The following is a 24,766-nucleotide window of genomic DNA, read 5'->3' as shown; positions in this document are numbered from 1 at the left end:
AGATTAGGTAACATAAAAATATTTGTATTTAATACATATTTTATCATTATTTAAAAATAATATAATGAAAAAGTGAAAAGAACAGCATTACTCTTTGATGGTTGGCGATTAGAGAATGGAGAAAAAAATATATATAAAATAAAATTAAAAGAAAATGGAAAAAAATATTGTTTAATTTCATCGTAAAAAAAATATAATTAAAATTTTATATATTTTAAAATTATTTAATATTTATATAATAAAAGAAAATAAATGAAATAGATTTAAAGAAATATATAAAATAATTTATTGATTTTGATTTTATTTTATTTTTTAAAAAATTCTTTATATTTTCTTAAAAAATTTTGGGAGCCAAACATAATTTTAGAATATTAATTAAAAAGATAGAAAATATTTTAAGAAGTTTTCTATTAATTGTTTTTCGCATATGAGTATTATTCCTGAGAAAGATTGATGTTTTGAAAACTATTTTTCAAGATATTATCAAACAAATGAAAATTTTGATTTTTTTTTTCTTTCACTTTTTAACATGCATTCAAATAAAATAAAAAATTCTATAATTTCTTTGACCATTTTTTATTTTACTTTTCATTCCAAATTTTCCGGTCATTCTTGATGAACTTTTTATAGTACTTTATTTAAGACCAAGGATTTGGTAACTTTAAGAAAAAAGTCTTTTATCTTCCGAAACAACTCATTCAAATAGGATTTTAAGGAATCTTTTAACTCACGATAATTAAAAGTATATTTAATAGTGATTTTAAGAAGCAATATTTATAACACTTGAAAATTTTCATTTTTCAAGTATTAAGAATATTAGAAATATTTTCTATAATCACTATCAAATACTATCTAGGAGTTCGTTTTATAGTGATTTTAAGAATTTTTTTTAATATTTGTAAAATAAAAATTTTTATGTTAAAAATACTAAAAATATTTTTTAAAATAACTACCAAATGTATTCTAAATAATTTATATGAGAGGCCCATATGCTTCAACCATTCCATTTTGATTTAAGTATCAAAAATAATAAGTACTTTTAAAAATCACTTTTCTCTTGTCATACCATACCGTATAAAAAATATACTAAAATTAGTAAGGCATAGGAATTGTCACTGTTGTTTGACAAGTCAAAATGATGCCCAAACTTATCAGCAACCCAAAGCATAATTTATCCTATCAATTAGTTAAAACCATTTGAGGGGCTTATTTTATGGAAATGTAGACCAAAATATCTACATGAATGGGTCATCTTTTATCCTTAATCCTTAATAAAGAAAATATCCACAAAAATTTCCACCCTTTGAATTCAACCACAAGTTTTGAAAATCACACCAATTTGGTAACGTGTCCCTTACGTACGACGCCAAAAGGGCACCCGATCACGGACAGTTCATGAGTGTATGTTTTATTTTATGAATCAAAAGCAGACAAAATCTTAGAAGATGACCTACCACAAGTGCCTCGTAACTGAAGGAGGATGGGCCACATTTTTTTAGGCCATTAGGAAGAAGCTGAGTGGTGTTAGCCCCATGAAAACGACCCATTCTTTGATGGTTTTAAGGGCCTTGGTTTGCGGAAATAATCAGTTTGTGGCACCTCTACATCCAATAAATCAATAAAATTAATTGTAGGGAGTCAGTCTTCATCTGCTCATCTGCACCGCACTGGTCAAATTTGTCCCAGTCAATAATGCAGAACTGCAGAAAAATAGATGATCGCATTACTTTCAACCCTCGTGCCGTGATGTTTGCTACTAGGGAGTAATGCTATATAAGTTTGACTGTCAACTACTGTCTTACAGTCTAAACTTTTAAAAAATTAAAAAATATTAAAAATAAATAAATTAGACAAGGCTACTACTAAGAAATTCTCCACCCGTCCTACTAGATCAAAATGGGAGATCTTTACCAAACCCGAGACATAATCTAGAAAAAGTTTTCGATAAGCTCGTTACCTTAAATTTTAAGAAAAATTGATTACTTAATACTGGCCACATAAAGCATCTCCAATAATCTATGTTCTTGTTAAAAAACTAAAACATTGCAGTGAGTTAGAAATGGGCATCAAAAAGTTTAAGCTTGATTTGATGCTTTTGGCTGGGAAGTAGGATATTTGAAGTGAATAAAAGAAAGGGAAAACAGAGTTCACATGGTGTTCCCTGAAATGTAGTACTACAAACTAGAGAGGAAAAAAGAAAGCGGGGAATCCTATGAAATGGAAATGACAGTTTATTCTCCTTCCTAGAACATAAATTTCAATCACCAATCTGAGGAACACAAAAAATAAGTAAAAGTAGGAAAAAAAAAAGTTTCAGGCATAATCATTCAGTGGGAAGATTGTCCACACATGCATGAAAACAGCACTGGCACTCCATGCCCACTGCCATTCACTAATCCTCTGTTTTGTCCCATCTCAGCATCTGAACCTGACCATGAACTTGGCTGAGGAGGTGCAATTTCTCCATCCATGAATAGTGAGTTTGGTTCTGCATTAGGCTGAGCCAGGGCAAGCTCATCCGGTCCATAATCGATAGGGCTATGGTTCCTTCTATATTCATTGGCAGCTCTCCTTTCCACTGCAAGAAAGTGGCCAAGGGAGGGAGGGTTCTTCACATTCTCTGCATCAGTACTAGCCCTTGAGCATAAAGAGAAAAACCATGTTCTGGACTTGTAGCTTCTCTTGCCTTTTAAACTTTCTGCTCTTCTTCCCCTTACTGATCTTCCAGTGAGCTCTATAATGCTGGAGACACCTATCAGGCTCCCAAGCGTGATGCTCTTGTCATGGAAGAAAGACCCTGTGGACTGAAACCAATGCAGTACACAGTTAAGGGTGACAGATACTTTCTGCTAGATCATTCTTGATGGTCATTAAGAGTTAGAAAAAGACAAACAATCAGCTCCTTCTTAGGCCAGAGGTGGAACTTGGGGCCCAAATCAAAGTTCCTTAAGTTTTTGAGTTCTTTATGTTAGGGAGTATGATATGTATATTAAACTCAAATCCTGTAAGCTTAAGATTTTAGGAAAATTAGTAGTTCAATATAGTATCAAATATTGATTTGATGGAAAGTCTCGGGTTCAACCCCCCCTCTTCACAATTTGAATTTCTCCTACTTGTTTGTTAGATATAAATACAAATTATGTCTGTCTTTTTGCATATAGGTATGGGGCTGCACATGTGAGAGGATGTTAAGAAGCATGATATGCATATTAAACCCAAATCCTATAAAGTTAAACTTTTAGAAAAATTGATAATTCAACACTTCAGTCATATAAAATTTATGCTTTCGTATTTAAAAAAAGTTGAATCTTTGTGTCACTTATATTCACAATAACCATGGAATAGAACAATGATGATAATTAGGTACAATGCATGGTCATAGGTTACTTGATGATGGTTATTTTTACTATTTTTCTTATTTGTGTGTGTATATATATATATATATATATATATTTCATGCTTGATATAAAAGATGAAAATATACGAGTAAAAGCTGCAGATAATAAAAATCGAAGTACTAGAGAATCTATATATATGTGTCCTTTTCCATGGCACGTTATTGAGGGGTACCAAGTGGCAATAAAGTTATCAGTATTCTCTTGTAAGATCATCACATGCATAGAAAAGTAAGCATAAGGGTCAGCATATATGGGGTTCTGGTACGACTTGAAGATTGAACTGTGTCTGCAAGTTAGGGAAGAAGCACTGAGGGAGAGATGGGATAGATCATAAATTTTGCCAAAGGGGGTATCGTTTTATCATTTTATCATTGTATATTGACCCAATTAACAATAATGCAAAAGCATATGAGTTCAAGTCTTTAATTTTCAAGCATATTTATGTGTGGAAAATACAAATTGATAAAGAACAAAAACAGAGGTATGTCCTTATCGTGTCAATGTGACTTCTTAACTACTAAAAACCCCTAACAGAGAGAAAAAATGCATCGAAACCAATGTCATATCTCAATTATCTGTAAGTTGCCACTGACCTCTGTATCCAAATCTGATGAAGAATCTGTGGAGGAACTTGGAGAGCCAGTGAGTAAAGTGTTGAATGAAATTGATCCAGAAAAATCACCAATTCTTGCCAACCCAATTCTCACATTCAGTGGTTGCAAACCCAGAGGCCACCCCTCTTCCTACAATCAAATCAGTCAGAAAAAGGTTGCAAAAACCTCCAACAGAATGGACAAGAATTAAAAAAAAAAATTGAAGAGAACTCCAGTATCATGATAAACCAGAACAATAATATGAAGAAAAAAGCTAGACCCATCATCTATCAGAGAAATTATGGGAAAACAACACTGACCACCTTCAGAAAAACCAGAAAAAATAATGAATCCGAGACAGCCCATATGGGTAAAATCCAAAAGAAAAATGAGAGAAGACAAGCAAGTACCTGCTGAGCCATTACTGCCAAATAGTCGAGCACTAGGGTGTGTAGTATGTTGATTGATTATAGTAAAACAAGTCACCTCAGGTGAATAGAGAGACACGTAACTGTCATTTCCTTGGTGTTCTCTACTCTGTAAAAGAAGCTGCAGAGAGATAAGATTATATTGAGAGGATGAACAAGATACCCCTCGCTCCCTATATACAAGTCATGCCCTTCTTAGTTCACATGCAGTTCTTATACACTGGCTCTTGAACACACAGAGAGAGGGTAAAAACAATAAGAAGAGAGTCAAAAAGGGGGGTGTCCAGTGAGTGAGGGTCTCTATCAGGTGAAAGCATTGTTCACTACTTTTCCTTGGGTTTGTTGAGTACAGAGAATAAAACACCATGATTTTGTATCCTCTAAGATGTGTGTAAAGTGGACGAAGGCGAAAGTCTTGCAGAACCCCTCTTCCTAGATGACAGATTTACCAGTCTTTATCATAATCGTTTCCTTTTAATTTGTGGTTGTAGCCCTTCTGTACAAACCCCATTTCACAATAGGTGTTCGGTTATAATAATAATAGAAAAAAAGTAGTATGAAGGTAATCAAACTAATGTAACGTGCAGGAGTTCATGTAATGGATCAAATAATGTGCATGTGCACCAGGTGGTGGTCATCAATAGCCCGGGGGCCCAAAATTTGGGTGTCCCAAAAATATAGTATGCTATGAAAATAAAAGGGACACTGAGGCCATATGAGGAAAAGGGTCTGCCCTTATGCTGGGGGCTCATTGGCGCTCATAATTATGGTTGAAGAGGGGATCCAATAAAGGTAGAAAAAGTGAGACACTTTTGCTTTGGTGTATTGCATTATGCCAAAGAATGGGCTTATCAAAAAGTCTCCCTCTTCTCTGCTGCACATTTATCTTGGTCCACAGTAGTCGCTGTCCTGATCCAGCCCAACATGCCCCACTTGATTTGTCCAAGGAGTTCATGACTTGCTGCTTTCACCATGTCTTTTGCATCAGTTCTCATGATCCAACGGTGGGTAAAGAACAAGGCCCACCAACCCTTCCTAAGTTCCATCAAGTTCGCAATTTTTTCTTTCATTTTTATGGTCCTTTTTTTTCCCTCGTATCCAGTATCCAACCAAAAGTCATGGCATGGAAGACTTAGTCCTTATTAGTTATTTCTTCCCACACCATATAGAAAGAAAAACTGAGCTGAAGTTGCTGTTCAGCACTCATGATGATAGACATTTGTTTTCTAAAGCTGTTTCGATATGTTACGCAATTATTAATGAACAATGAAATGGGTTTGTGGATACTACTTCCAGGTGATCATAGCAAAGCAAGAAAGAGGGAGAGAGAGATAGAGAAACCAGATGAAAAATCAAGGGAAGTGAAAGGATGGGAGAGAGAGAAATCAGATGAAAAATCATGGAAAGTGAAAGGATGGGAGAAGACTTAAAAGACTTGGAAAGCAGAATTTGACGACCAAGTCCAGAAGACTATTTGAGTCAGCATATTCTATATTATCAAACATCTAATCACTTGCCAAAAGATCCAATTGATAAAAGGTGTTCTCCATTACGTAAATGCCGTGGTTAACACTCTAAAAGAGTCCACTGCTTGGTGTTTATTTATTAAATTCAGCATGCGCCGCTCGGTAGTTTTATTAGCCTTTTGGCAAAGGCACATCACAAGATGGTGGCTTTACACCTGTTTTTTAACATATCTTTAATGAAAATGCTGACCAAATTTGAAATTTCAATTAGAAACAGTTCGCAGTGGAAACACGATGGGGAAAATTTTCATTGTGAAACACATGTATATGAGTTTCAAGGTCCATTAATACAGATTTTCTACAGTCCGATTTGTATAGTTGGTCGAGAATGATGCAGTCATGGTTGCTGAAAACATACACCTTCAGTAGTGGATATGTCACATTGGTTAAGGCTAGTAGTTAATTAATTAGATGTCCTGATGATGACATGTCGTTTCTATATTAGAGTTGTTAGTAGTTTATTAGTGGATTGGTCAGTAATCTAACTCTATTTAAGACATCTAATGTACAACTTATTCACTATCATGAAATTCATTTCACAGAAGATTCCTTCTCATTTCTTTAGTTCTTGAGAGGGTATCTGAGCAAATTAAGCTCTCCTGCGAATGAAAGTTCTTTGTTGTGCAACATGGCAGCTTCTTCATCTTCATCTAGATTCTCTTTCTTCAAAATTGGACAACAACAATTTCATTGTTTGGCATAAACAAGTTCTTGCAACTCCTCAGGGTCACAAGTTTCAACACTTCATTTTTGGCACGAAATCACCTCCATTTAAGTTCTTAGAGCCCGGAGATGAAGCAAGTGACAAGATTAATCTAGATTTCTTGGATTGGGAAAGAGTAGGATCAATTAATTTTGTTATGGTTGCTTTCCTCAATGTCAAAAGGAATTATTTCTCAAATGGTGAATTGTGACATCTTTCCCAAATTCAAGCTAAGGCCACTCAATTTAAGAGACGATTGCAAAACCCCAAGAAATACTCTTTGTCCATTAATAATTACCTAATAAATTATTTGTCTTAATTGGTCATCCTTATTTAGAGTGTATGATATACATTATGAACTCAAATCCTATAAGTTTAAACTTATTGAAAAATTAATAGGTCAATATGGTATCAACTTCTTTGTTTAGTTGGCCCAATTTATTAAGCTTATGTGTAATCCAAAATCCTACAAGTTTAAGTTTTTAGAAAATTAGGAAAAATTGTTAATTTAATCATCTCCCTATGAAAGATCATATCAAACCAACTTTTGATGATTTGCTTTCGAGTATGATACTTTTATATTATCAGTGAATTCTTGTGGTGATCTATATAGTGTGAATGAAATTTAATTTCTTCCTTTGTCACAAGAAATTAGAATTGAGAAAAATAAGTTGTTTGATTAAGGTAATCCTAGTACAAATCTTGTCATGAGTTCTAGGTATAATGCACTAGAGGGGAAGAAAACATATAACAATTTTGGAAGTGATCAAAACTATAGTCAAGAATATGGTTACACTTCTAATCTTTTTGCCAAAGGTATTTTTTGTGGGTTTTCAAATAATTGAGGAGATTTTGGTAGTAGATGAAGAGGTTGTTTTGGTGTTCTTATGGTCATGGAGGATTTTGAAATAGTTATAAACTACAATGCCAGCTCTATGATCGGATAAAACATATTGTGATGTAGTGTTACAACTGATTTGATCATTCTTTCTAAGGATCTTCTCAATTTCAAGGATGATTTTGGTGGTTCCCTTCATAATTCAATTAAACTCAGTGATCACAAATGGCAATAACACTGACCACTCTAAAATCCATTTATGATATAATATTTTGTATCCAAATTCAATGGGAACCAACCATATCATTGTAGATGTTGGATGCCTAATAACCAAAGCAAAATTCATTGGATCAAATTGTGCTCATATGGGTCATGGTGGGGGTTTATCAATTAAGCATATTGATTGGTCTGCGTGCTTCAAATTTTATTTTTTTTTAAACTCCTTTCTTTAAACATTTGATATGTGTTCCTCAGACAACAAAAAAGGTATTAAGGGTCAAATTTTTTGAAAGAAGACAATAATGTCGTCTTTAAATTTTATCTCATTTCATGTTTTGACAAGTACCAACTCACCTAAGTAACTTTGTTGGAAGAGAGATTTAAATGTGGGCTCTATGTGTTTGATCACAGTCAAATTGATCTAAAAGGTCAATTGTGGGCTTATTCTATTGGATTTACTTAAGGAGTTGCAAAAAAGTTACAAAAATTATATTTTTACTTCCTTTGTTTTTTTCATATTCTATATTAGTTTCTCCTTATGTTTCATCCTATAGTATTTGGCATAGAATAGTTCATCCTTTTGAGAAAGGTGTCACATCCATTCTTTCCAAATGTAATATTTCTACTATCAAATCATTATTATTATTATTATATATATTTTTGTTGATGTCTCATCAAGTTTTACTTAGATTTACATGCTAAAAAATAAGTCTGATACACTTTGCACCTTCATTAACTTTAAAAATTAAGTAAAATTTCAACTTGTTCATAAAATAAATTTCATTCAAATGGACTGGGGTGGGGAGTATAGGGCCTTCATTGATTTTCTTCTTTCTCATGGCCTCATCCATAGAAACTCTAATCTTCATATTCATAAATAAAATACATACCCTTATTACACACGTGTCGATGCCTTCAAAATATTAGGATAAGACTTTTCGAGCAACTATCTTTCTCATAAATAGATTGTTCATTATTTAGAAACAACATTTAGTCTGTTGCACTTCTATTTGAAGGAAGGTTAAAGGGTGCAAATGAGTTTACAAAAAGTTAAAGAAAACTCTAATAGAGCAATAAACAAGTATTAAGGAAGGCCTGTTACAAAGGGTTTTCATAAGGGAGTAGGGTTTGACTCTAATGAGACTTCAAAGTCCAGTTGTGAAGCCTAGAACCCTTTAGGTAGTACTCACAATGGATTTGGTTAAACATCAATAATGTTTTCCTTAAAGGTAACTTGCAAGAGGAGGTTTATATGGAGCAAACAGTTGGTTTCAAAGATCTAAAAGCACCTTATTTAGCTTGTAAACCATATGAGTCCCTTCATGGTCTTAAACAGCCCCAAGGGCTTGGTTCTGAACTGATAATAAGTTTGAATAAAAAGTTTTCCTTAAAGGATACTGTTGTGAATTTTTTTCCTGGGTATCCAAGTGAAACACATTTCAGAGGGGACGAACAGAGCCATGGTAACTTTTATACCATTCTTTCTCTTCATGAAACTCCAATCCAAATGGGTACTGAGAATAATTAGCTTGCAAAGGGTCTCAACAAGAAACAATCATATTCTTCAAACCGTGCAAGAAAAGATTGAAAAAGAGTACATACATTTCTAGTACATAGCCTCTTCTTGGAATTGATGGGAAAAGTAACCATACTCGACTCTTTGTTGCTGTTTGGCAGTCTTCATCACCTCTCCCCACCGTTGGTTTCTTGGTCAGGGGTCAAGGAAGAAATGAATATTGCCAAGCAGCAACAAAGGATCAAAGAAGCTGATCATCGTCCCTTGAATTCAAAGAAAAGCCTCTAAAGGAGGGCCTGAATGATATGTGAAAGCATTGATTATGATTTAACCTGGAAGATGAGGGCTCAATCTTAAATAAGCGTTGGAAAATTGAACATGCATAGGGCAAAATGACAACTTGTTGGGCTCTTTATAAGAAACCTATAGCCCTCTAATCCACTAATGCCAGAAACCATATCTAAAAGGAAATAAATATTATGGCTTCTACTCCTTTCTTCAACAATAATTTTCTACAGCTTGATTCAACTTGGAAGGAGCTGGGTCTTTGAATTTTAAGACTCGGGATGACCTCAAACATATCCTATTAGCGCGTACATATCCTTCGCAAATGACCAATCCATAAATGTTTTAGGGGTTTAGATACTTAGATTGTGATGTCTAAATCAATTTTATTGTGCTATGCAGATAATATCAAGAGTACTTAGAATTATCTTATCAACTCACGAGGTTGAAGGGGGGTAATGCCCTATAGAAATTTATTTATATTTGTTAAATGATGGTTTTGCCCCTATAATTATTGTATTTAACCTTCTTATATTTTAGGGTTTTGTTAAAAAGAATAGTGAGCGATTGTAATTGAGAGGAGTAGGAGAGTCTTTACTATCGAAACCTTTCTATCTTCATTTAGTTAATAGATTCTTAAGTATTGGTGTGCTTGTGGATATGAGAATCACATTCATCATCGAACCATGTTAAAATCCGTTTTTTTTTTCTTGTGTATGTGATTGACTTAACATTAGAATCCTTAAATATGAGACCCGTCTTAGATATTAACAGGTCTCTTCAATAGTTTTTCAATGACACTAGAAACAAGAGAATAGAGTTGAGAATCAATAATCAAACCCCAACTATTTGAACCATGGCTCCTTTCTAAATTTTGACTAGTGCTCAAGATGCTTGAATGTTATGATACCCTGAAAATTTGAAATCAGTTTGTAAGCCTTGTCGGATGATTTTTACTCATCAAAGCACCTATAACCAACATGGGCAAACGAACCAAAATGCCAAAATGTACAAAGCTCTGCTCTTTTCAGCCTATAGTTTTCCCATCATTTCTTCCATTCGAAATGGTCATGTTTGCATAATCTGCCTAAACATGGGACTTAATACATTAAAAACCCTGTAAACTCTAATCTCTGTGCATCCCAAATGATACTCCTCTGGCTCCAATACTGTTTCAAATCCTTCCTGGAAATCAAATAATAATCCACAACATCCATACAGACTTTTTTTCTGATATATTTTGGAACATACTGGAGGCACACAAAACTTCCTCCAAAACTCTAAAAGTTCTAGAGGGCTTTCTTCCAGAATGACCAAGAACCTAGGCTGCCGTTGTAAAAGCTGGGCTGTGGCAACAAATATATAGCCCTATCACAAGCACAAAGCCCTGCCTGAGGCCCATGTCCAACAATAATTGTCATTTTGAATGGCCATGGTTTTGCAAGCTAGCAGACAGGTGGACTTAAGCCTTTTCTTGAGCCAAGCTGGGCCAAAACACATTTCCATCACAGCAGTCCAGTTCTAAAGTTTGAGGCCCATAAAAAGCCTTCTTAATTTTTTATATTTTTTTTTTTGTGGGAAGTCTTAAGGGACTTCAAATTTAAATATTTTGTCTGAATGCAAAAGGTCAAAAAAAAATTTAACTTCTATCTAAAATATGATTTTTGAATGACAAGTTTGTATCAATCTGTACTCAGAATGAAGATAAATTCAATCATATTTAGATTTCAAACATCCAGAAACGTCCATCCCAGGTCCCATCAATTAGTTAAAAATAATACAAATCGTACAGAATGAAATTCAAATTTTGGATGAGAAGAGAATAAGGTCATACTAGGATCAAACAACAGCAATCATGTTTCATCATCTATGTCTAATTTTCATTAATTATCATTCTAAATTCTACAGAAGAACATGCAGTTTACTACCAAAATACATGCCAAGAGAATCATATCAATCCTCTTTATCATAAAAATATTCAATCTCAGAAGGCCTGTCTACCCTTCTCACTCCATCTACCCTTTCTGCAAAAGGAGAAAAAAAAAATGGAACAGGCACCTTCGTTCACTGCATCCATTAACTTATTCGCTGTTTTATATATAGGACTGTGGTAGGAATTCAGGGAAAACAAAGAAGAAATTAACTAGTAGGAGACCTGTTGATAACCATGGAGGATGTTTGCTTTTCTTGGGAAAGTCAAATTCAACCCCCCTAATCTCTTTACAGAAAGTCAATGCCGGCCATTAACCATTTTCGAATCCAAGGCAGACACCTTCCACCTCCATTTTTTTTTTCTTTTTCTTGTTTTCTTTTTTGAAACTAGCTTCGAACTTGCAGAGTGATCATCGGATCTCGATTAACCAGAAAGGAAGGAAATGGGATAGAACTGAGAATGGAAATGGAGATGGACGAAAACAAAATTTTCATAGATACTTATCAGTAACATAATTTTGCTTTCTTGGCATGAAAAAGATGTAGAGCAACATCATTTTCCACCTTGCCTGAGTCTCTTAGATTTGCCACCGAAATCAGGAGGAAACAGTGATTGAATCTCGTTTGAGAGATCGAGTAGGACTCGTCGATTAGGCCCCGCCGCTCTCCGTTTAGTGGATGGAAGGGATTTTGGTTTTTTTGGTGCAGGTGGGCATGGGAGGATCAATGGGATTTTGTGATCCACAGATGTTGGAGTCTTGAACCCATCGTTATCATCATCTTCTTCCACCTTGAATTCTGCTAGAGATGACATTTTCAGGTCCATAGGAGTTACCTTCACCTTGCATTTCTCTTCTTCTTGTTCTTCTCTTTCTTTTTCTTCTTGTTTCTTATCAAACTTGCCTTCTCCTGAACGTGCAGTTTCACAGTTCCCACACTCATGATCATCATCTTGAAATTCCAACGTGGGTTTTGCTAGAAAATTGAATCCGATGGAAGTCAGATCTTTCTCAGTGAGGAACACCCCAGAATTGGACACACCCATGAAGGAAACTGATTCGAATTCCGAGCTAGTAGCGCATCAAGAGAAAGAAGCTAGAGATCAGTTTGGAGTAGTATAATAAGCAAAGATGATAAGCTCATGAGACATAAGAAACCAACAAGAACAATTAAAGAACCTAGTCTCCAAAGCTGGAGAGCAAAGAGGCTGAGAAACATATGCGAGAAAAAGACGGTTGATATAGAAATTAATGGGTACACCCCAAAAAAACAATCATCAAAACCACCATCTTTTTGCCCCTTTTTTCCCCAGTGATTTTTTCTGCGCTTAATCCTTGGATTTTAGCTTTTTCCATGGTTTTTTATGAGAGAGAAGGTGGAAGCTCTCAAAGCCCACTTCGGCGAAGGATCCAATGCAAATAAACCAAACACACGTCTCTCTCCCTCCCTCTCTCTCCCTCTCTCTCTCTGAGTTATTATCTCTTATCAGTCAGCCATTCATACTATAAAAATCTGGTTTGGGCCTTTGGCGTTGGCTTTTTCTGATTTCTACGAACTTTCATGCATCTATTCACGTGACTTGCTACAGCTAAAACCATTTTACATCAACTTAATTTTAACGTTAAAGATACCAAAGCCTGCACGTAATTATCGAGTAGTGACAAGAATTTCATCATACACAAACTAAATTTTAAAAATATTATTACTTAACAGTAACCGAATTTCAAAAAACGAATATCATGATGTCACCCGAATTTGAATAATATTATTAAAAAAAGTTTCAAAAGATAGGGCTTAATTAATTTTCTTTATAAAAAAAAATAAAAATTATAAGAGGTGAAGAGATTAACCAGATGGATTCTTTTGCCGTCCCATAAATATAAAAATAAATGGTAACGAGCGTTTGGCTCTTTTCTAGAAGCTTCCTCCGTGAAGTTCAAGCCGTCCGTGTCCACATCATGCACGATAAATTTTTATTTCTTTTCTTTTTATCCTCGAAATTTCAAATATTTGTTTAAATCGAAGGAATAAAACTGCCACAAGACCCACAGCACATATCACAAAAAGAATTTTTGGCTGTTTTTTAAAATTTGTTTTTAAAAATTGTTTCTTATTTTTAATTTAAAAACTGTTTTTAAAAATAAATTTCAAAAAAATATGATGAAGTTTATTTTATAAAAAAAAAGTGAAAATAATTTTTACTTGTTTTTTAAAAATTATTTTTTATTTTACTTTATTTTTAAAAATTATTTGTAAAAAATAATGACCAAACAAGCTCTTTGTTTTTTTAACTTTTTTATACTTTAAAAATACTATTTAATTAAAAATTAAAATAATTTTAAATTTTATCTAATAATCTCCATTTATATATATATATATAAAATATCCCAAATGCAGATTCCGTAATCAAATTATTTTCTCAAAACGCATCGTTTTGAGACTTAGTTTAAATCAAGGAGTTCTGATTCGGTACATTTTCCGTGTATTAGACCTCCCATTAAATATCTCGCACGGGATTAACTTCTCCTAACGTGAGATTTTGAGTCATATATCGGGAAAATGATCAATTGAATGTCTCGGAAGAAAAGCGGGGGACCCAATACGATTGCTTGGATTTCACCATCATACAAATGAGAAGGCGCAGATTTTTTTGTATATTTATACATCGACACTTGTGCTTTAACATTTTCCAATTTGGTCCCCCAAAGTTTTATTAATTCTGATCCGTCACTTTCTTATGCCACCCGGGGTCAAACCAAAAAATATTTGAAAGGAAGGGGGTAGAAGGAAATACAGGGAAAAGAGAGGGGCGGAAATAGGAAAAAGATTTCCACTGAAACTGATATAGACCATGAAAGTATGTGGTGATTAGGGAGATACTTTAATTATAAAATATGATTAAAAAGGGAATGATAATGTGGGGTAAGTAGGGAAATGATGGTTAAAAATACAAGGGGGAACACACACTCTCATGCCATGTACATAATTGCATCCCATGCTCATGCTTAATGATTTTGCTTCCCATCTCCCATCATCATGTGATGGCCCATCTTCAACAATCATCTCTCCCCCATATTGTCAACTCCTGTGCTCTCCTATGCCTCTCTTTGCCTTTTTCCCGCCAATTTTCTTGGATGGTTTTTGTTTACATCATAGTATGCAATTTTTAAGAAAAAATTCTGTAATATTTATTTATTAATTATTTGGTTGGATAATCTCGGTCAAAAACTAATTTTAAATTTTGTCGGAGATAATTTTTTTTTTACTTTAATTAAAAGTTAAAGAAGGGGAAGTCAAAAGTGTGCTTGGATACATTTTTTGACTTTTATTTTTAAAATCATAAAATAACAATAAATTTTATAATAAGATAAAAGAACTATTAAGCCTTATATTGAAAAAGTAATGATCTTAGGAATTATTTAAAAAAAATGAGGTCTCAATTTAAAATTTTTGAAAATAATTTTTAAAGATGTAAGGTAAAATGTATATTTTTTGTATAAAATAATTTATTTTTTTAAAAAAAATAATTTTTGAAAATTTTAAAAGTGTTTCCTAAATTTTATAAAATACCTAATTTAAAAAAAAAAACACTTTTTAAGTTAAAATTACTTTCTAAAATCAATACCAAATGAACTTTAAGTGCTCATTTGACATTACTTCTAATAGAAGTGTTTTTACTAAAAGTGTTTTCTTTTATAGCACTTCTTGTTAAAAACGCTTTTATGATAATTTAAAAAAGTGATTCTGATAGTGTTTTTGATAATATATTGCATAAATACAAATTTTTTTTAATAATATAATTTACTAAAAAGTACATTTATTAAGAAAAATATATTATAATAATCCAAAAACTTTTATTACAATATATATATATATATATATATATATATATATATATATATATATATATATATATATATATAAACATTTATATTATTAAAAAAACTCAAAAATTTATTTTTATGAAAGGGAAGTGAAAGAGAAAGAGGAGAGTGAAAAGGAAGCAGAGAGTGAAAGAAAAACGAAGGATATTAACGAGAAATGATATTTTGGAAATATATGAAATTTTTTGAAGTGTTTTTGTAAAGAAACACCTTTTATGTGCTTATCTAAAAAACACTTTTAAGTGTTTTTCTAAATTTTCAATCGTGTTTTTTGAAATATTGTCAAACACTTAATTTTTACCTTAAAAACGTTTTCAAGTGTTTTTAGGATTAGAAATACTTTTAAAAAGTACTGTTAAACAAGCTCTAAGAATCTATTTGATAGTGTGTTTTTTTTAAAAAATAATAATAATAAGGCATATGACAAAATTTATAAAATGGTTTTAAACAATTGAAAAATCACTTGTATTGTTTTTTTGAAGAAATATTTAAAGTGTGTTTGACAATGATAATGAGAAGTGTTTTTAGTGTTTTTAACAATTGAAAATTTTTTAACACTTGAACTTAACTAGTGATTAAATTTTTTGAAAGTGTTAATGTTAGAAATGTTAAAAATATTTTTTAAAATTATTGTCAAACACACTCTTAATTAGTGATTTTTTTAAAAAACACTTTGAAAAAAAATACTTTCATTAAAAACAATTAAAGAAAAAAATAAACACTTCACTGAGAAAGACTGTCATACTCTAATTTAGATAAGAGGTTAGCATGATAAAAATTATAATTATTAGTTTTTATATATGTTTATACTTTTATGGACCAATAAAGAAGTTGTAGAGTCAACCAATGACATGGTTATTTGGACCAAATGAGCATTTTGGGTCCCCTTTATATCCTTGTGTGACCATAAAGAAGGTTCATGACAAGACCAAAAATCAGGAGTGGGATTTGATGAATGGGGCCTATAAGCTTTTGAACCAAAATTTGGCATGACCCTGGTGTATTGCTTGCTTGGATCATATGACTTTCTCAAATACTAGGTTCCTTAATCTAAGGAAACCGGTGGAAAATTTCCATTTTCCTATAATATAAAAGCTCTTACATTTAAGTATATGCAGGCCCTGGTATCATGTTTTCTCAAACATATGTAAGGATCAATGTTGGACTTGCTTTTTAAATTACTAAACCTAATAGTAAGTATATTATTGCTCAACCACTTTAGAGCATTGAATTCAATATGAGCTCTGATATAATATAAATCATATTAATTAAAAAATATAGATTAATCACTAAAAAATAGACCTATTATTAATGAATAAACTCCTTCAAATATACAATCCTATGGATCACATTGATTGGGGTTTTGAGAAATATGGACTAGAAAGTTGGGTTTGGTTCGAAGTTAGTAAACCTTCTCTTTCACTTGCCATAAAATATATGAAAAGAGAAAAGTGGAGAGGAACTGGAAGTATGATTTGGGAGGGTGGCCTGCATGTGCATGGTTACTTTAGAAGTAATGGCCATGAATCTTGTGATGTCAGCCAACTGCTCTTAGACTTCTTGGGAGTTAGATCTATCAGTTATCTTCTGACCTGGGAGAACTAGTTTTATCAAAGATTTCTTCCTTTACCCTTTAGCCTTTTCCCTTTACCCTTTTCCCTTTTAAAATGGAAAGCACCTCTATTGGGATGCAAGTTCAAGTGGGACTTGAAAGTTGAAAGTGACCCTCGGATCTCTCTTAACAAATAACTTCTAATAGGTAATAACCATTGAATTTTAGATGGTCAGAATAGCAATTTTGCCCTGGACAAATAATGTGACCGATCCGGAGTAACTGGGTTTATTTTCATGCACTTTAAAGAATTATTTTGAGAAGTAGAACCTGGTTATCATTTTAGGAAAACTAACCTTTCATACACTGCGCGCTTTGAAACAAATTAGCAGGTGATAGTGTTACTTTTCCATCTTTATGTGCTGAGTATGTTAGTTTTAAAAAATATTCATATTCCAGCATGGTCTCCTACCTTCTCGTAAGGAATGATCAAACTGGGTTTAAGTGAATGTGTTGGTTTGATGCATAAGTGTATTAACTCTATTTGAGGAGTCAGTCACCATCACCAAGCACGTAAAAGAATGCTCCTGAATCTTCGCTCCATGAGTAACTATGCGTACATATATATATATTGGGGTCCTTTGTTTTTTTTTTTTTTTTTTTAATTATTTTATTTTTATGCTTTGACAGGGGACTTTTAAACTATCAAACTTGCACCAATACCAATATTACATAAGAAATCAAGCTAGTTAGAAGAATGAGGTAATTCACCATGTGCTAGTACATTAGGTTATGTAATCGAAGATTGATAATTTTGTTCCATTTATTATGACTTAAAATCTTTTTAGAGTGTATCTTACTCAAAATTGTTAATTAATCAATTAGGATTGTGAGGACCTTATCTCACGTGTCCACTCACAAGTACTTCCACATGTCTGTCCACATGACATCACCTCAATTGGGCCACATGTCAGTTCTTCATCACTACCCAGACGACCTCCAAGGCATCCGAAGACATCCTATTCGGACTATTCACCTTGCTGAAGCAGCCCACATCTTCTTGATAGTCCCAAGTCTTCTTTGATATACAATACCATGACTAGCTAACACTAGATTAACTGATGGGGCTCTTCCCATCCTTTCCTCTGCTTCAATAGATAGGCATGCTTAGTCTCAGGCCATCAACAAGGTTGAAAGGGCGGCAAACTGTATCATGACGCGTCCTCTAACACAACCCCCAGCCGCCTGCAAATGTGATGATTGCCCTGTCACTACTTCGCAATCATCACTACAAGGGCCAACTCAGCACTACAGAGTCTGACCTCATATTTGAGCATTATAAAAACTCTATCGAAATAGAAGAGAGGAGGACACAGTGAGTTCTTAGACCCACTCTTTTATCTCTCTCTATCTCTCTCTCTCTCTCTCCAAAGGTTTCCACTCTTCCTAACATTTGACTTGGGCTTCAAAGGGTGTGTCCGGACTACCCGTCCAGACATCTTTGTGTAGGGAAGCATAAGGCCCAGATTCCAGTACCAAAGCGGGAGCTTTCTCTGCCACGTCTAAGGGAGGAATCCATCCTCGGTTGACAAGGTATCAACAAGGATAACATAAGCGGGTAAAGAAATGCTTAGGAAAAGCAAGTTAGTGTTTAGGTTGACATGGTGTAGATCAATTGAGTTAAAATTGAGTATATATGTTTTTTTCCAATTGTTTTATAAATTGCTTCATGTGCTTGAGTGTTGGCAATAGCGCTTTAAGGGTACTTAAGTGTTCATGATCAAATCTTCCATATTTTTGGAAATTTGTCTTTGAATATTTTAAAGGTTTATTTTTAGATTATTCTTGAATTAGCCCACTAAGCCATTAATTAAGCTTATATATACCCTACCTAAATAGGTCTTTTTTTATATATACAAATATTTTGGAAAACCTAATTTGTCTTTCTTTTCCTAAAACTCTCAAAGAAGATTCTTATACTTTTGTCAAGTTGTAAAGGAGATTTGAATTCCTTTAGGTGCTGAAGTGAGATCCATTAAGAGCACACGAGGTGTTGCATTGCAAACGTGAAATGCAATATAGGTGCTAAAAAGTAAGTCTTAAGATAACATTTGTCAAGTAAACTATATTGCATTCTTATACGGGGGATTGTAAACTTGAGATCTCTAACTCATGGTTTTTTTATCTCCGTAAAACTACATCTCAAAGCATTGTATGGAGATTTTCCATGTAGAAAAAAAAATCTTTTGTTTTATGTGTTAGGTTCTTTTTCAATCTTCCTTGTATTCTTAAAGGTTTTAACTAATTAATTAAAAAGAATTAACTTTTAAGCAAATAAAAGTTAAAACAACTATTCAACTCCTTTAGGTATTATCTTACTAAATTATTGATTTTTCACCAAGAATACAAGAATTTATATTAATTTGGCATGAACATTACACCAAGAACACCAAATAATATTAATCAAATTACACTACATAAGAACTATTTTCCCAAGGTTGTTTACCTAACAAATTGGATGTATCCTTGTATCATAGTTTTAGTCTTCCCACTAAATTTACGCTAGCCTTTGGAGTCAATGGCTATGACATTGATTAGTCTACACCTTATGGCTAGAATGAGTATGGCATGTCTAATTGATTTAATGACTACTTACTACTCATTAATATATGAGTTTGATGTTGTAAGAGTGGTGGTTTAATATATCGTGTGGTATGACTTATGCTAGAGGAAGTCTTCTCACATAATTTCCTCGACAATGGTAATAAATTAGTGGTTGAAAACTAATCAAACTCTTTCCCCACTAGCGGGTTTAGGACTTGGTGTTACTCCTCCACTCAATCTATTGATTTAAATCCTAGAAATAAGAACAAGCCTTGGGAGACTCCTCCATAATTCCATTGATGGAATTTGCATGTATCCCACTAACTCCAATCTAGCACTAATTTTTTTTTTTAATCTCAATATATTTAAATTTTAAAAAGAGACTACATGCTAGATGATTAATCCCAATTATCATAAAAGAGACTACACGTCACCCATCTTTCCCAACATCCTTTTTTAAAAAAATTTTAAAAGGAGTATGGAATTATTGTAGTCGTCAAATCAACTTCCAACATACTTCAAGAAGACTCCTTTTCCTCTATAAGCATTACTTTTTTCCTTCAACCTTAATTTCACTTTTTACCTTTACTCTTAACCTTTTCACATTTGTGATCTCCAACCATAGTGGAGCTTGCCCAATCAAGTAGGACTAAATTGGCCTCCAAGAATATAATCCCTCACTCTTCTAGAATCTCCCTGCTCACCTCCCTAAACTAAGGTCGATTTGTGCTATAGAGCACTGTTTCACCTTAAAAGCTTATTTATTTGAATCTCACCCTCTTTTTTAGTTTGAAAATTATAAGGTTTTTGTGCCTTTTAAGGGTTGGGCTAACCCTTTAGGTGAGTAGTTGACATATGGGTTGATGGAGGTGTTGCTTCCAAAGCAACCTTTGGAAGAAGCTGGGTATCCATGATGCTATCATGTTCTTTAAGCAAGATGATGCTTTAATCTACTTTGCTGTATCTTTTTGGTCATACACTATGAATAGTTTGACACCATATATCTACCTGCAATGTCCCATATCATGGGCAAAAAATGAATAAAATTATTCAATTCAGAGAATCTCAACGAAAGAATCCCTCTAAGTGTAGATTTTCGCGGCCCACACTGACAATGGACAAGCCCACTACTAAAGCGTGGCCCGGATAAACGTTTGAACTATTAAAAGGCCAGACCAGTGTTATGCTGGGCCTAATTGGGCCACTCTGAGTGGCCCAGTGTGCATCGTTTCGAGACAAAGATATGAAACAGTCGTTTACACTTTACACTGGAAGACCCAGACCCGTGGGACACGTGTCGTCAATTCCTTCTATCTAGACTCAAAAATAGCGGACGGCCAGCACGGCCAGGAAGGAGCACCATTTAAAGCGAATTTCATTTTTGTTAGTTTCATTTTCATTTTTTTTAAATTTTATTATTATTTAATTTTTCCCCAAGTTCGAACCGAAGGGCGCGCAGCTGAGATCGAAGAAGGCTCTTCCTTCAAGCGCCAAATCTAGGGTTTCCTCCAGTGATTACTCTTCCACATTTTCTCTCTGTGTTTTCTGTTTGTTTCTCTGGAAAATAATATTCTCTTCTATAGTTTTTTTTCTTCTTTTCGTTTCCTATAATCTTTGGTCATTCGAATCAGTGGTTAAATTTCGTGCCATTTCCGATCGGACCTCATTCATCGGATGCGAATCTTGTGATTTTGATGATAATTGGCATAGTATTTTTTTTTTATAATTATTATGGATCGTTTTGATTCGTCTGTTGATGTGGACGATCGGCATTGGGTGACCCCGATTTCTGCTTGATTAATTTCTGGTTAATGAATCTATCGCATTGTTTCGTAGTGTTAAATTTTCGGAAGTTGTGCTTTTTAGTGAACAATTTTTCTGAAATATCCATTTGCACTCCATTCCTTACAAATTTCAAAAGTGAATTGAAATTGAAGAACTTATAATGCCATGTTTGTTGTTCTTTGAGAAATTTCTGTGTCTTATTTTTTTCTTTGACTATTGTGGGTTCGGTTTGGTGTTTTCATTATGGAATGGAATGCATACATGATATGATTTTTAAATGGAAAGAGTTTGATTAGGTGCTTAACCCACTGTTTAGCTGCTTAATGATTAGTTATTTGTTTATGTAATGAATATTTTGATCTTTGTGAGAGTTTGATGAAAATAATTTTTAATGGTTTATTGGAGATCATATTTCTTAACAGTTATGGTTGAACAGAATAGGACACCCATATGGAATATGATGTTGTCATTGTCATCTTGATATATATATATGGAATAAATGCAAAATTCAGACTAGGAACAACTCAAGAGAATACCATTGTTAATAGCTTCTTAAATCCGCTAGCAGTTGATATTTTATCTTCTTTTGCTTCTTTTATTTCCTGTGTCTTACCATTCTGATTCAGAGTTGATATTCTCCAGAAACTGATTTAAAATGGCAGAAGAAGATATTCAGCCACTTGTCTGCGATAATGGTACCGGAATGGTTAAGGTATCATATCAGGATTATCATTTGTTTAGAAATAATAACCTGTTTAGTCATTTATCAATCTTCACAGCTAATTTTGAAGGCATGCATGATATTCACTGACATCACTGTTAAATTGTCTTTTGGTCTGATGCAATGCCAACTTTTAGGCCGGATTTGCAGGAGATGATGCTCCAAGGGCTGTGTTTCCTAGTATTGTGGGTCGTCCACGGCACACTGGTGTGATGGTTGGGATGGGCCAGAAAGATGCATATGTGGGGGATGAGGCCCAGTCCAAGCGTGGTATATTAACTCTGAAATACCCAATTGAGCATGGCATTGTGAGCAACTGGGATGACATGGAGAAGATATGGCATCATACCTTCTACAATGAACTCAGAGTGGCTCCTGAAGAACACCCAGTTCTACTTACTGAAGCTCCTCTCAACCCAAAGGCTAATCGTGAGAAAATGACCCAAATCATGTTTGAAACCTTCAATGCCCCTGCTATGTATGTTGCCATCCAGGCTGTTCTTTCCCTCTATGCCAGTGGACGTACAACTGGTATGCAGTCAACTATTTCTCCACCGCATGATTTTATGTTAAATTAAGAACTAGATTTAACTCAGGGAAGAATGATTCATAAGAACCAATAAAGCTTTGAAATCTGTATGAAGATGATCTCAATTCTGAGGGAGTAACTTGCAAATTTACTAGAAATCAGTTCATGGGACTCTCCCTTGATGAGGTAGATGGCACCTGCTCTCTGGAGAAGTAAAAGAAAAGGCATTTAGAACGAATCATTGGAGCGGTGTATTAGTAACCTTTCTGTTCAAAATTCATAGGCTTTAATTTTTTTTCAGCTCCTATCCAGAAGTAGCCTAGGGAAGTATTGCATCAGAGTAGCTAGCTTTTACTAGTTTGATGGAATTATATGCGAAAATAGTGAAAACAACAATCAATTTTTTGGATGATTCTTTCCAGAATATGTATATGTGAACATGTTCAGGTTTTCCAATCCAAGAATGATGTTTTGATCTTAGTCTTTTCACATCACTAGTTCACAAAAAGGAATGTTTTTGTGCAAAGTCTCTATGGTGCCTTCTGGTAATTCATTGCAGGTATTGTTCTGGACTCTGGAGATGGTGTCAGTCACACTGTCCCCATCTATGAGGGATATGCTCTTCCACATGCTATCCTACGTCTTGACCTGGCTGGTCGTGATCTCACTGATGCACTTATGAAAATCCTGACTGAGCGTGGCTACTCCTTCACCACCACAGCCGAGCGCGAAATTGTGAGGGACGTAAAGGAGAAGTTGGCATACATTGCCCTTGACTACGAGCAGGAGCTGGAGACAGCCAAAACTAGTTCCTCTGTTGAGAAGAGCTATGAGTTGCCCGATGGACAGATGATCACCATTGGTGCTGAGCGTTTCCGATGCCCAGAAGTCCTGTTCCAACCATCCATGATTGGAATGGAGGCTGCAGGCATTCATGAAACTACTTACAACTCCATCATGAAGTGTGATGTTGATATCAGGAAAGATCTATATGGAAACATTGTCCTCAGCGGTGGATCAACCATGTTCCCAGGCATTGCAGACAGGATGAGCAAGGAAATCACTGCATTAGCCCCAAGCAGCATGAAGATCAAGGTGGTGGCTCCTCCTGAGAGGAAGTATAGCGTATGGATTGGAGGCTCCATCTTAGCATCACTCAGCACTTTCCAGCAGGTATGTTCCTTATACATATAATGATGATTATGATTATGATACCTGCCCTGCGATTGAGTGGCAGGCCCATATTTATACCTTATGTCATACTCATAACAAATACACATAAGTACTGGATATGTTTTTGTTAGAGAACTAGGCCCTTCAAATGTTTTTCCATTTATACAAATGTCTTCAAAACAGGGCCCCTTTTTTTCAGTACCCATTTCTAAATAGGCAGTTCACCATTGAATACTTATTCATCATAGTTTTACAAGCATTACTATCTTGTTGATGAGCCCAAATGAAACAAAACTATATTCTCTGTTTTTCAGACATTTTTTTTCCTCACTCCAAGATTTGTTCTTGATGTAGCAATTCGCTACAAGTACTGAATGTGATATTTGTAATGCAGATGTGGATAGCAAAGGCAGAGTATGATGAATCTGGGCCATCTATTGTGCATAGGAAATGCTTCTAAATTGGCCAGATGGGGGAGGTGGATGAAAGCCTGTATCCTGTTCCTGTCAAAGAAATTGCAGCTTGCAATTTACTACTCAACCTTGGTTCTACTTTAATTTTCATGTGCATTTATGTTGGAAAATAGGGTCTAAAAGGTGGTGGCGAAGATGGCAAAAGATTCCAATTCTTTTTGTTTTTGTTTTTCTTTAGTAGTCGTGGAACCATTCCCCTTCAATGCTACTAATTCAATGGCATCTGCAGTTCTTAATTATTAACTCTAGCTTCCTCCTTTCAGTGACATGCTATTATCTTGTTGAGGGCCCATTGATGATTCAAACAATTAAAGATCTCCCTTCCATGTTTCAAATGACGATGCCATGCTTCAAATGACGATGCCATGCCTATAAGGTCTTGGGGCTGTCTGTCATTGTCTGGGTGAGGAATGTTGAACCCCATGCATGTGAGCTGGCTAAGTCAGTAATACTCCTAGGGGGTGCATCTAGTGTAGGGGTTTAACCTCGAGTAGCCTTGTGTTCCGATTGTATTGTGGGTCAACCTGAATGCATCAAGTCAACCGAAATGCCCCATCATATTAATGGTGCTTCAATTTAGAGCTCCAACCTAAAGTAGAAAGTGGTC

At 34.3% G+C, this 24,766-nt stretch overlaps 3 protein-coding genes across 4 annotated transcripts; 1 reads left to right on the top strand and 2 right to left on the bottom strand.

The window, feature by feature from the left end:
- Positions 1–2,134: 2,134 nt before the first annotated feature.
- Positions 2,135–4,748, bottom strand: LOC117915894 (uncharacterized protein At3g17950-like). Its single transcript, XM_034831636.1, has 3 exons — positions 4,402–4,748; positions 3,992–4,141; positions 2,135–2,804 (listed from the first exon to the last, which is right to left on the bottom strand). The coding sequence occupies exons 1-3, from the start codon at positions 4,411–4,413 to the stop codon at positions 2,328–2,330; spliced, it is 639 nt and encodes a 212-aa protein (XP_034687527.1). The 5' UTR covers positions 4,414–4,748; the 3' UTR covers positions 2,135–2,327.
- A 6,616-nt stretch (positions 4,749–11,364) lies between these two features.
- On the bottom strand, positions 11,365–12,878 carry LOC117915936 (cyclin-dependent protein kinase inhibitor SMR3-like). Its single transcript, XM_034831698.1, has one exon. The coding sequence runs from the start codon at positions 12,481–12,483 to the stop codon at positions 11,992–11,994; it is 492 nt and encodes a 163-aa protein (XP_034687589.1). The 5' UTR covers positions 12,484–12,878; the 3' UTR covers positions 11,365–11,991.
- Positions 12,879–20,870: 7,992 nt separating this feature from the next.
- LOC117916672 (actin) lies at positions 20,871–24,425 on the top strand. 2 transcript variants are annotated; one of them, XM_034832814.1, is made up of 5 exons: positions 20,871–20,989; positions 21,906–21,975; positions 22,122–22,515; positions 23,073–23,686; positions 24,081–24,425. In XM_034832814.1, exons 2-5 carry the CDS (start codon positions 21,919–21,921, stop codon positions 24,144–24,146), a joined length of 1,131 nt encoding a protein of 376 aa, XP_034688705.1. In that variant the 5' UTR covers positions 20,871–20,989; positions 21,906–21,918; the 3' UTR covers positions 24,147–24,425. The 2 variants fall into 2 exon arrangements, with proteins under 2 accessions (XP_034688705.1, XP_034688707.1); XM_034832816.1 differs by having other exon boundaries at positions 20,874–20,979.
- The last annotated feature ends 341 nt before the right edge of the window (positions 24,426–24,766 follow it).

This window comes from Vitis riparia, chromosome 6 (genome assembly GCF_004353265.1).
Source record: "Vitis riparia cultivar Riparia Gloire de Montpellier isolate 1030 chromosome 6, EGFV_Vit.rip_1.0, whole genome shotgun sequence".
Lineage (NCBI taxonomy): Eukaryota > Viridiplantae > Streptophyta > Magnoliopsida > Vitales > Vitaceae > Vitis > Vitis riparia.
This window is presented reverse-complemented; position numbering and strand designations above follow the sequence as displayed.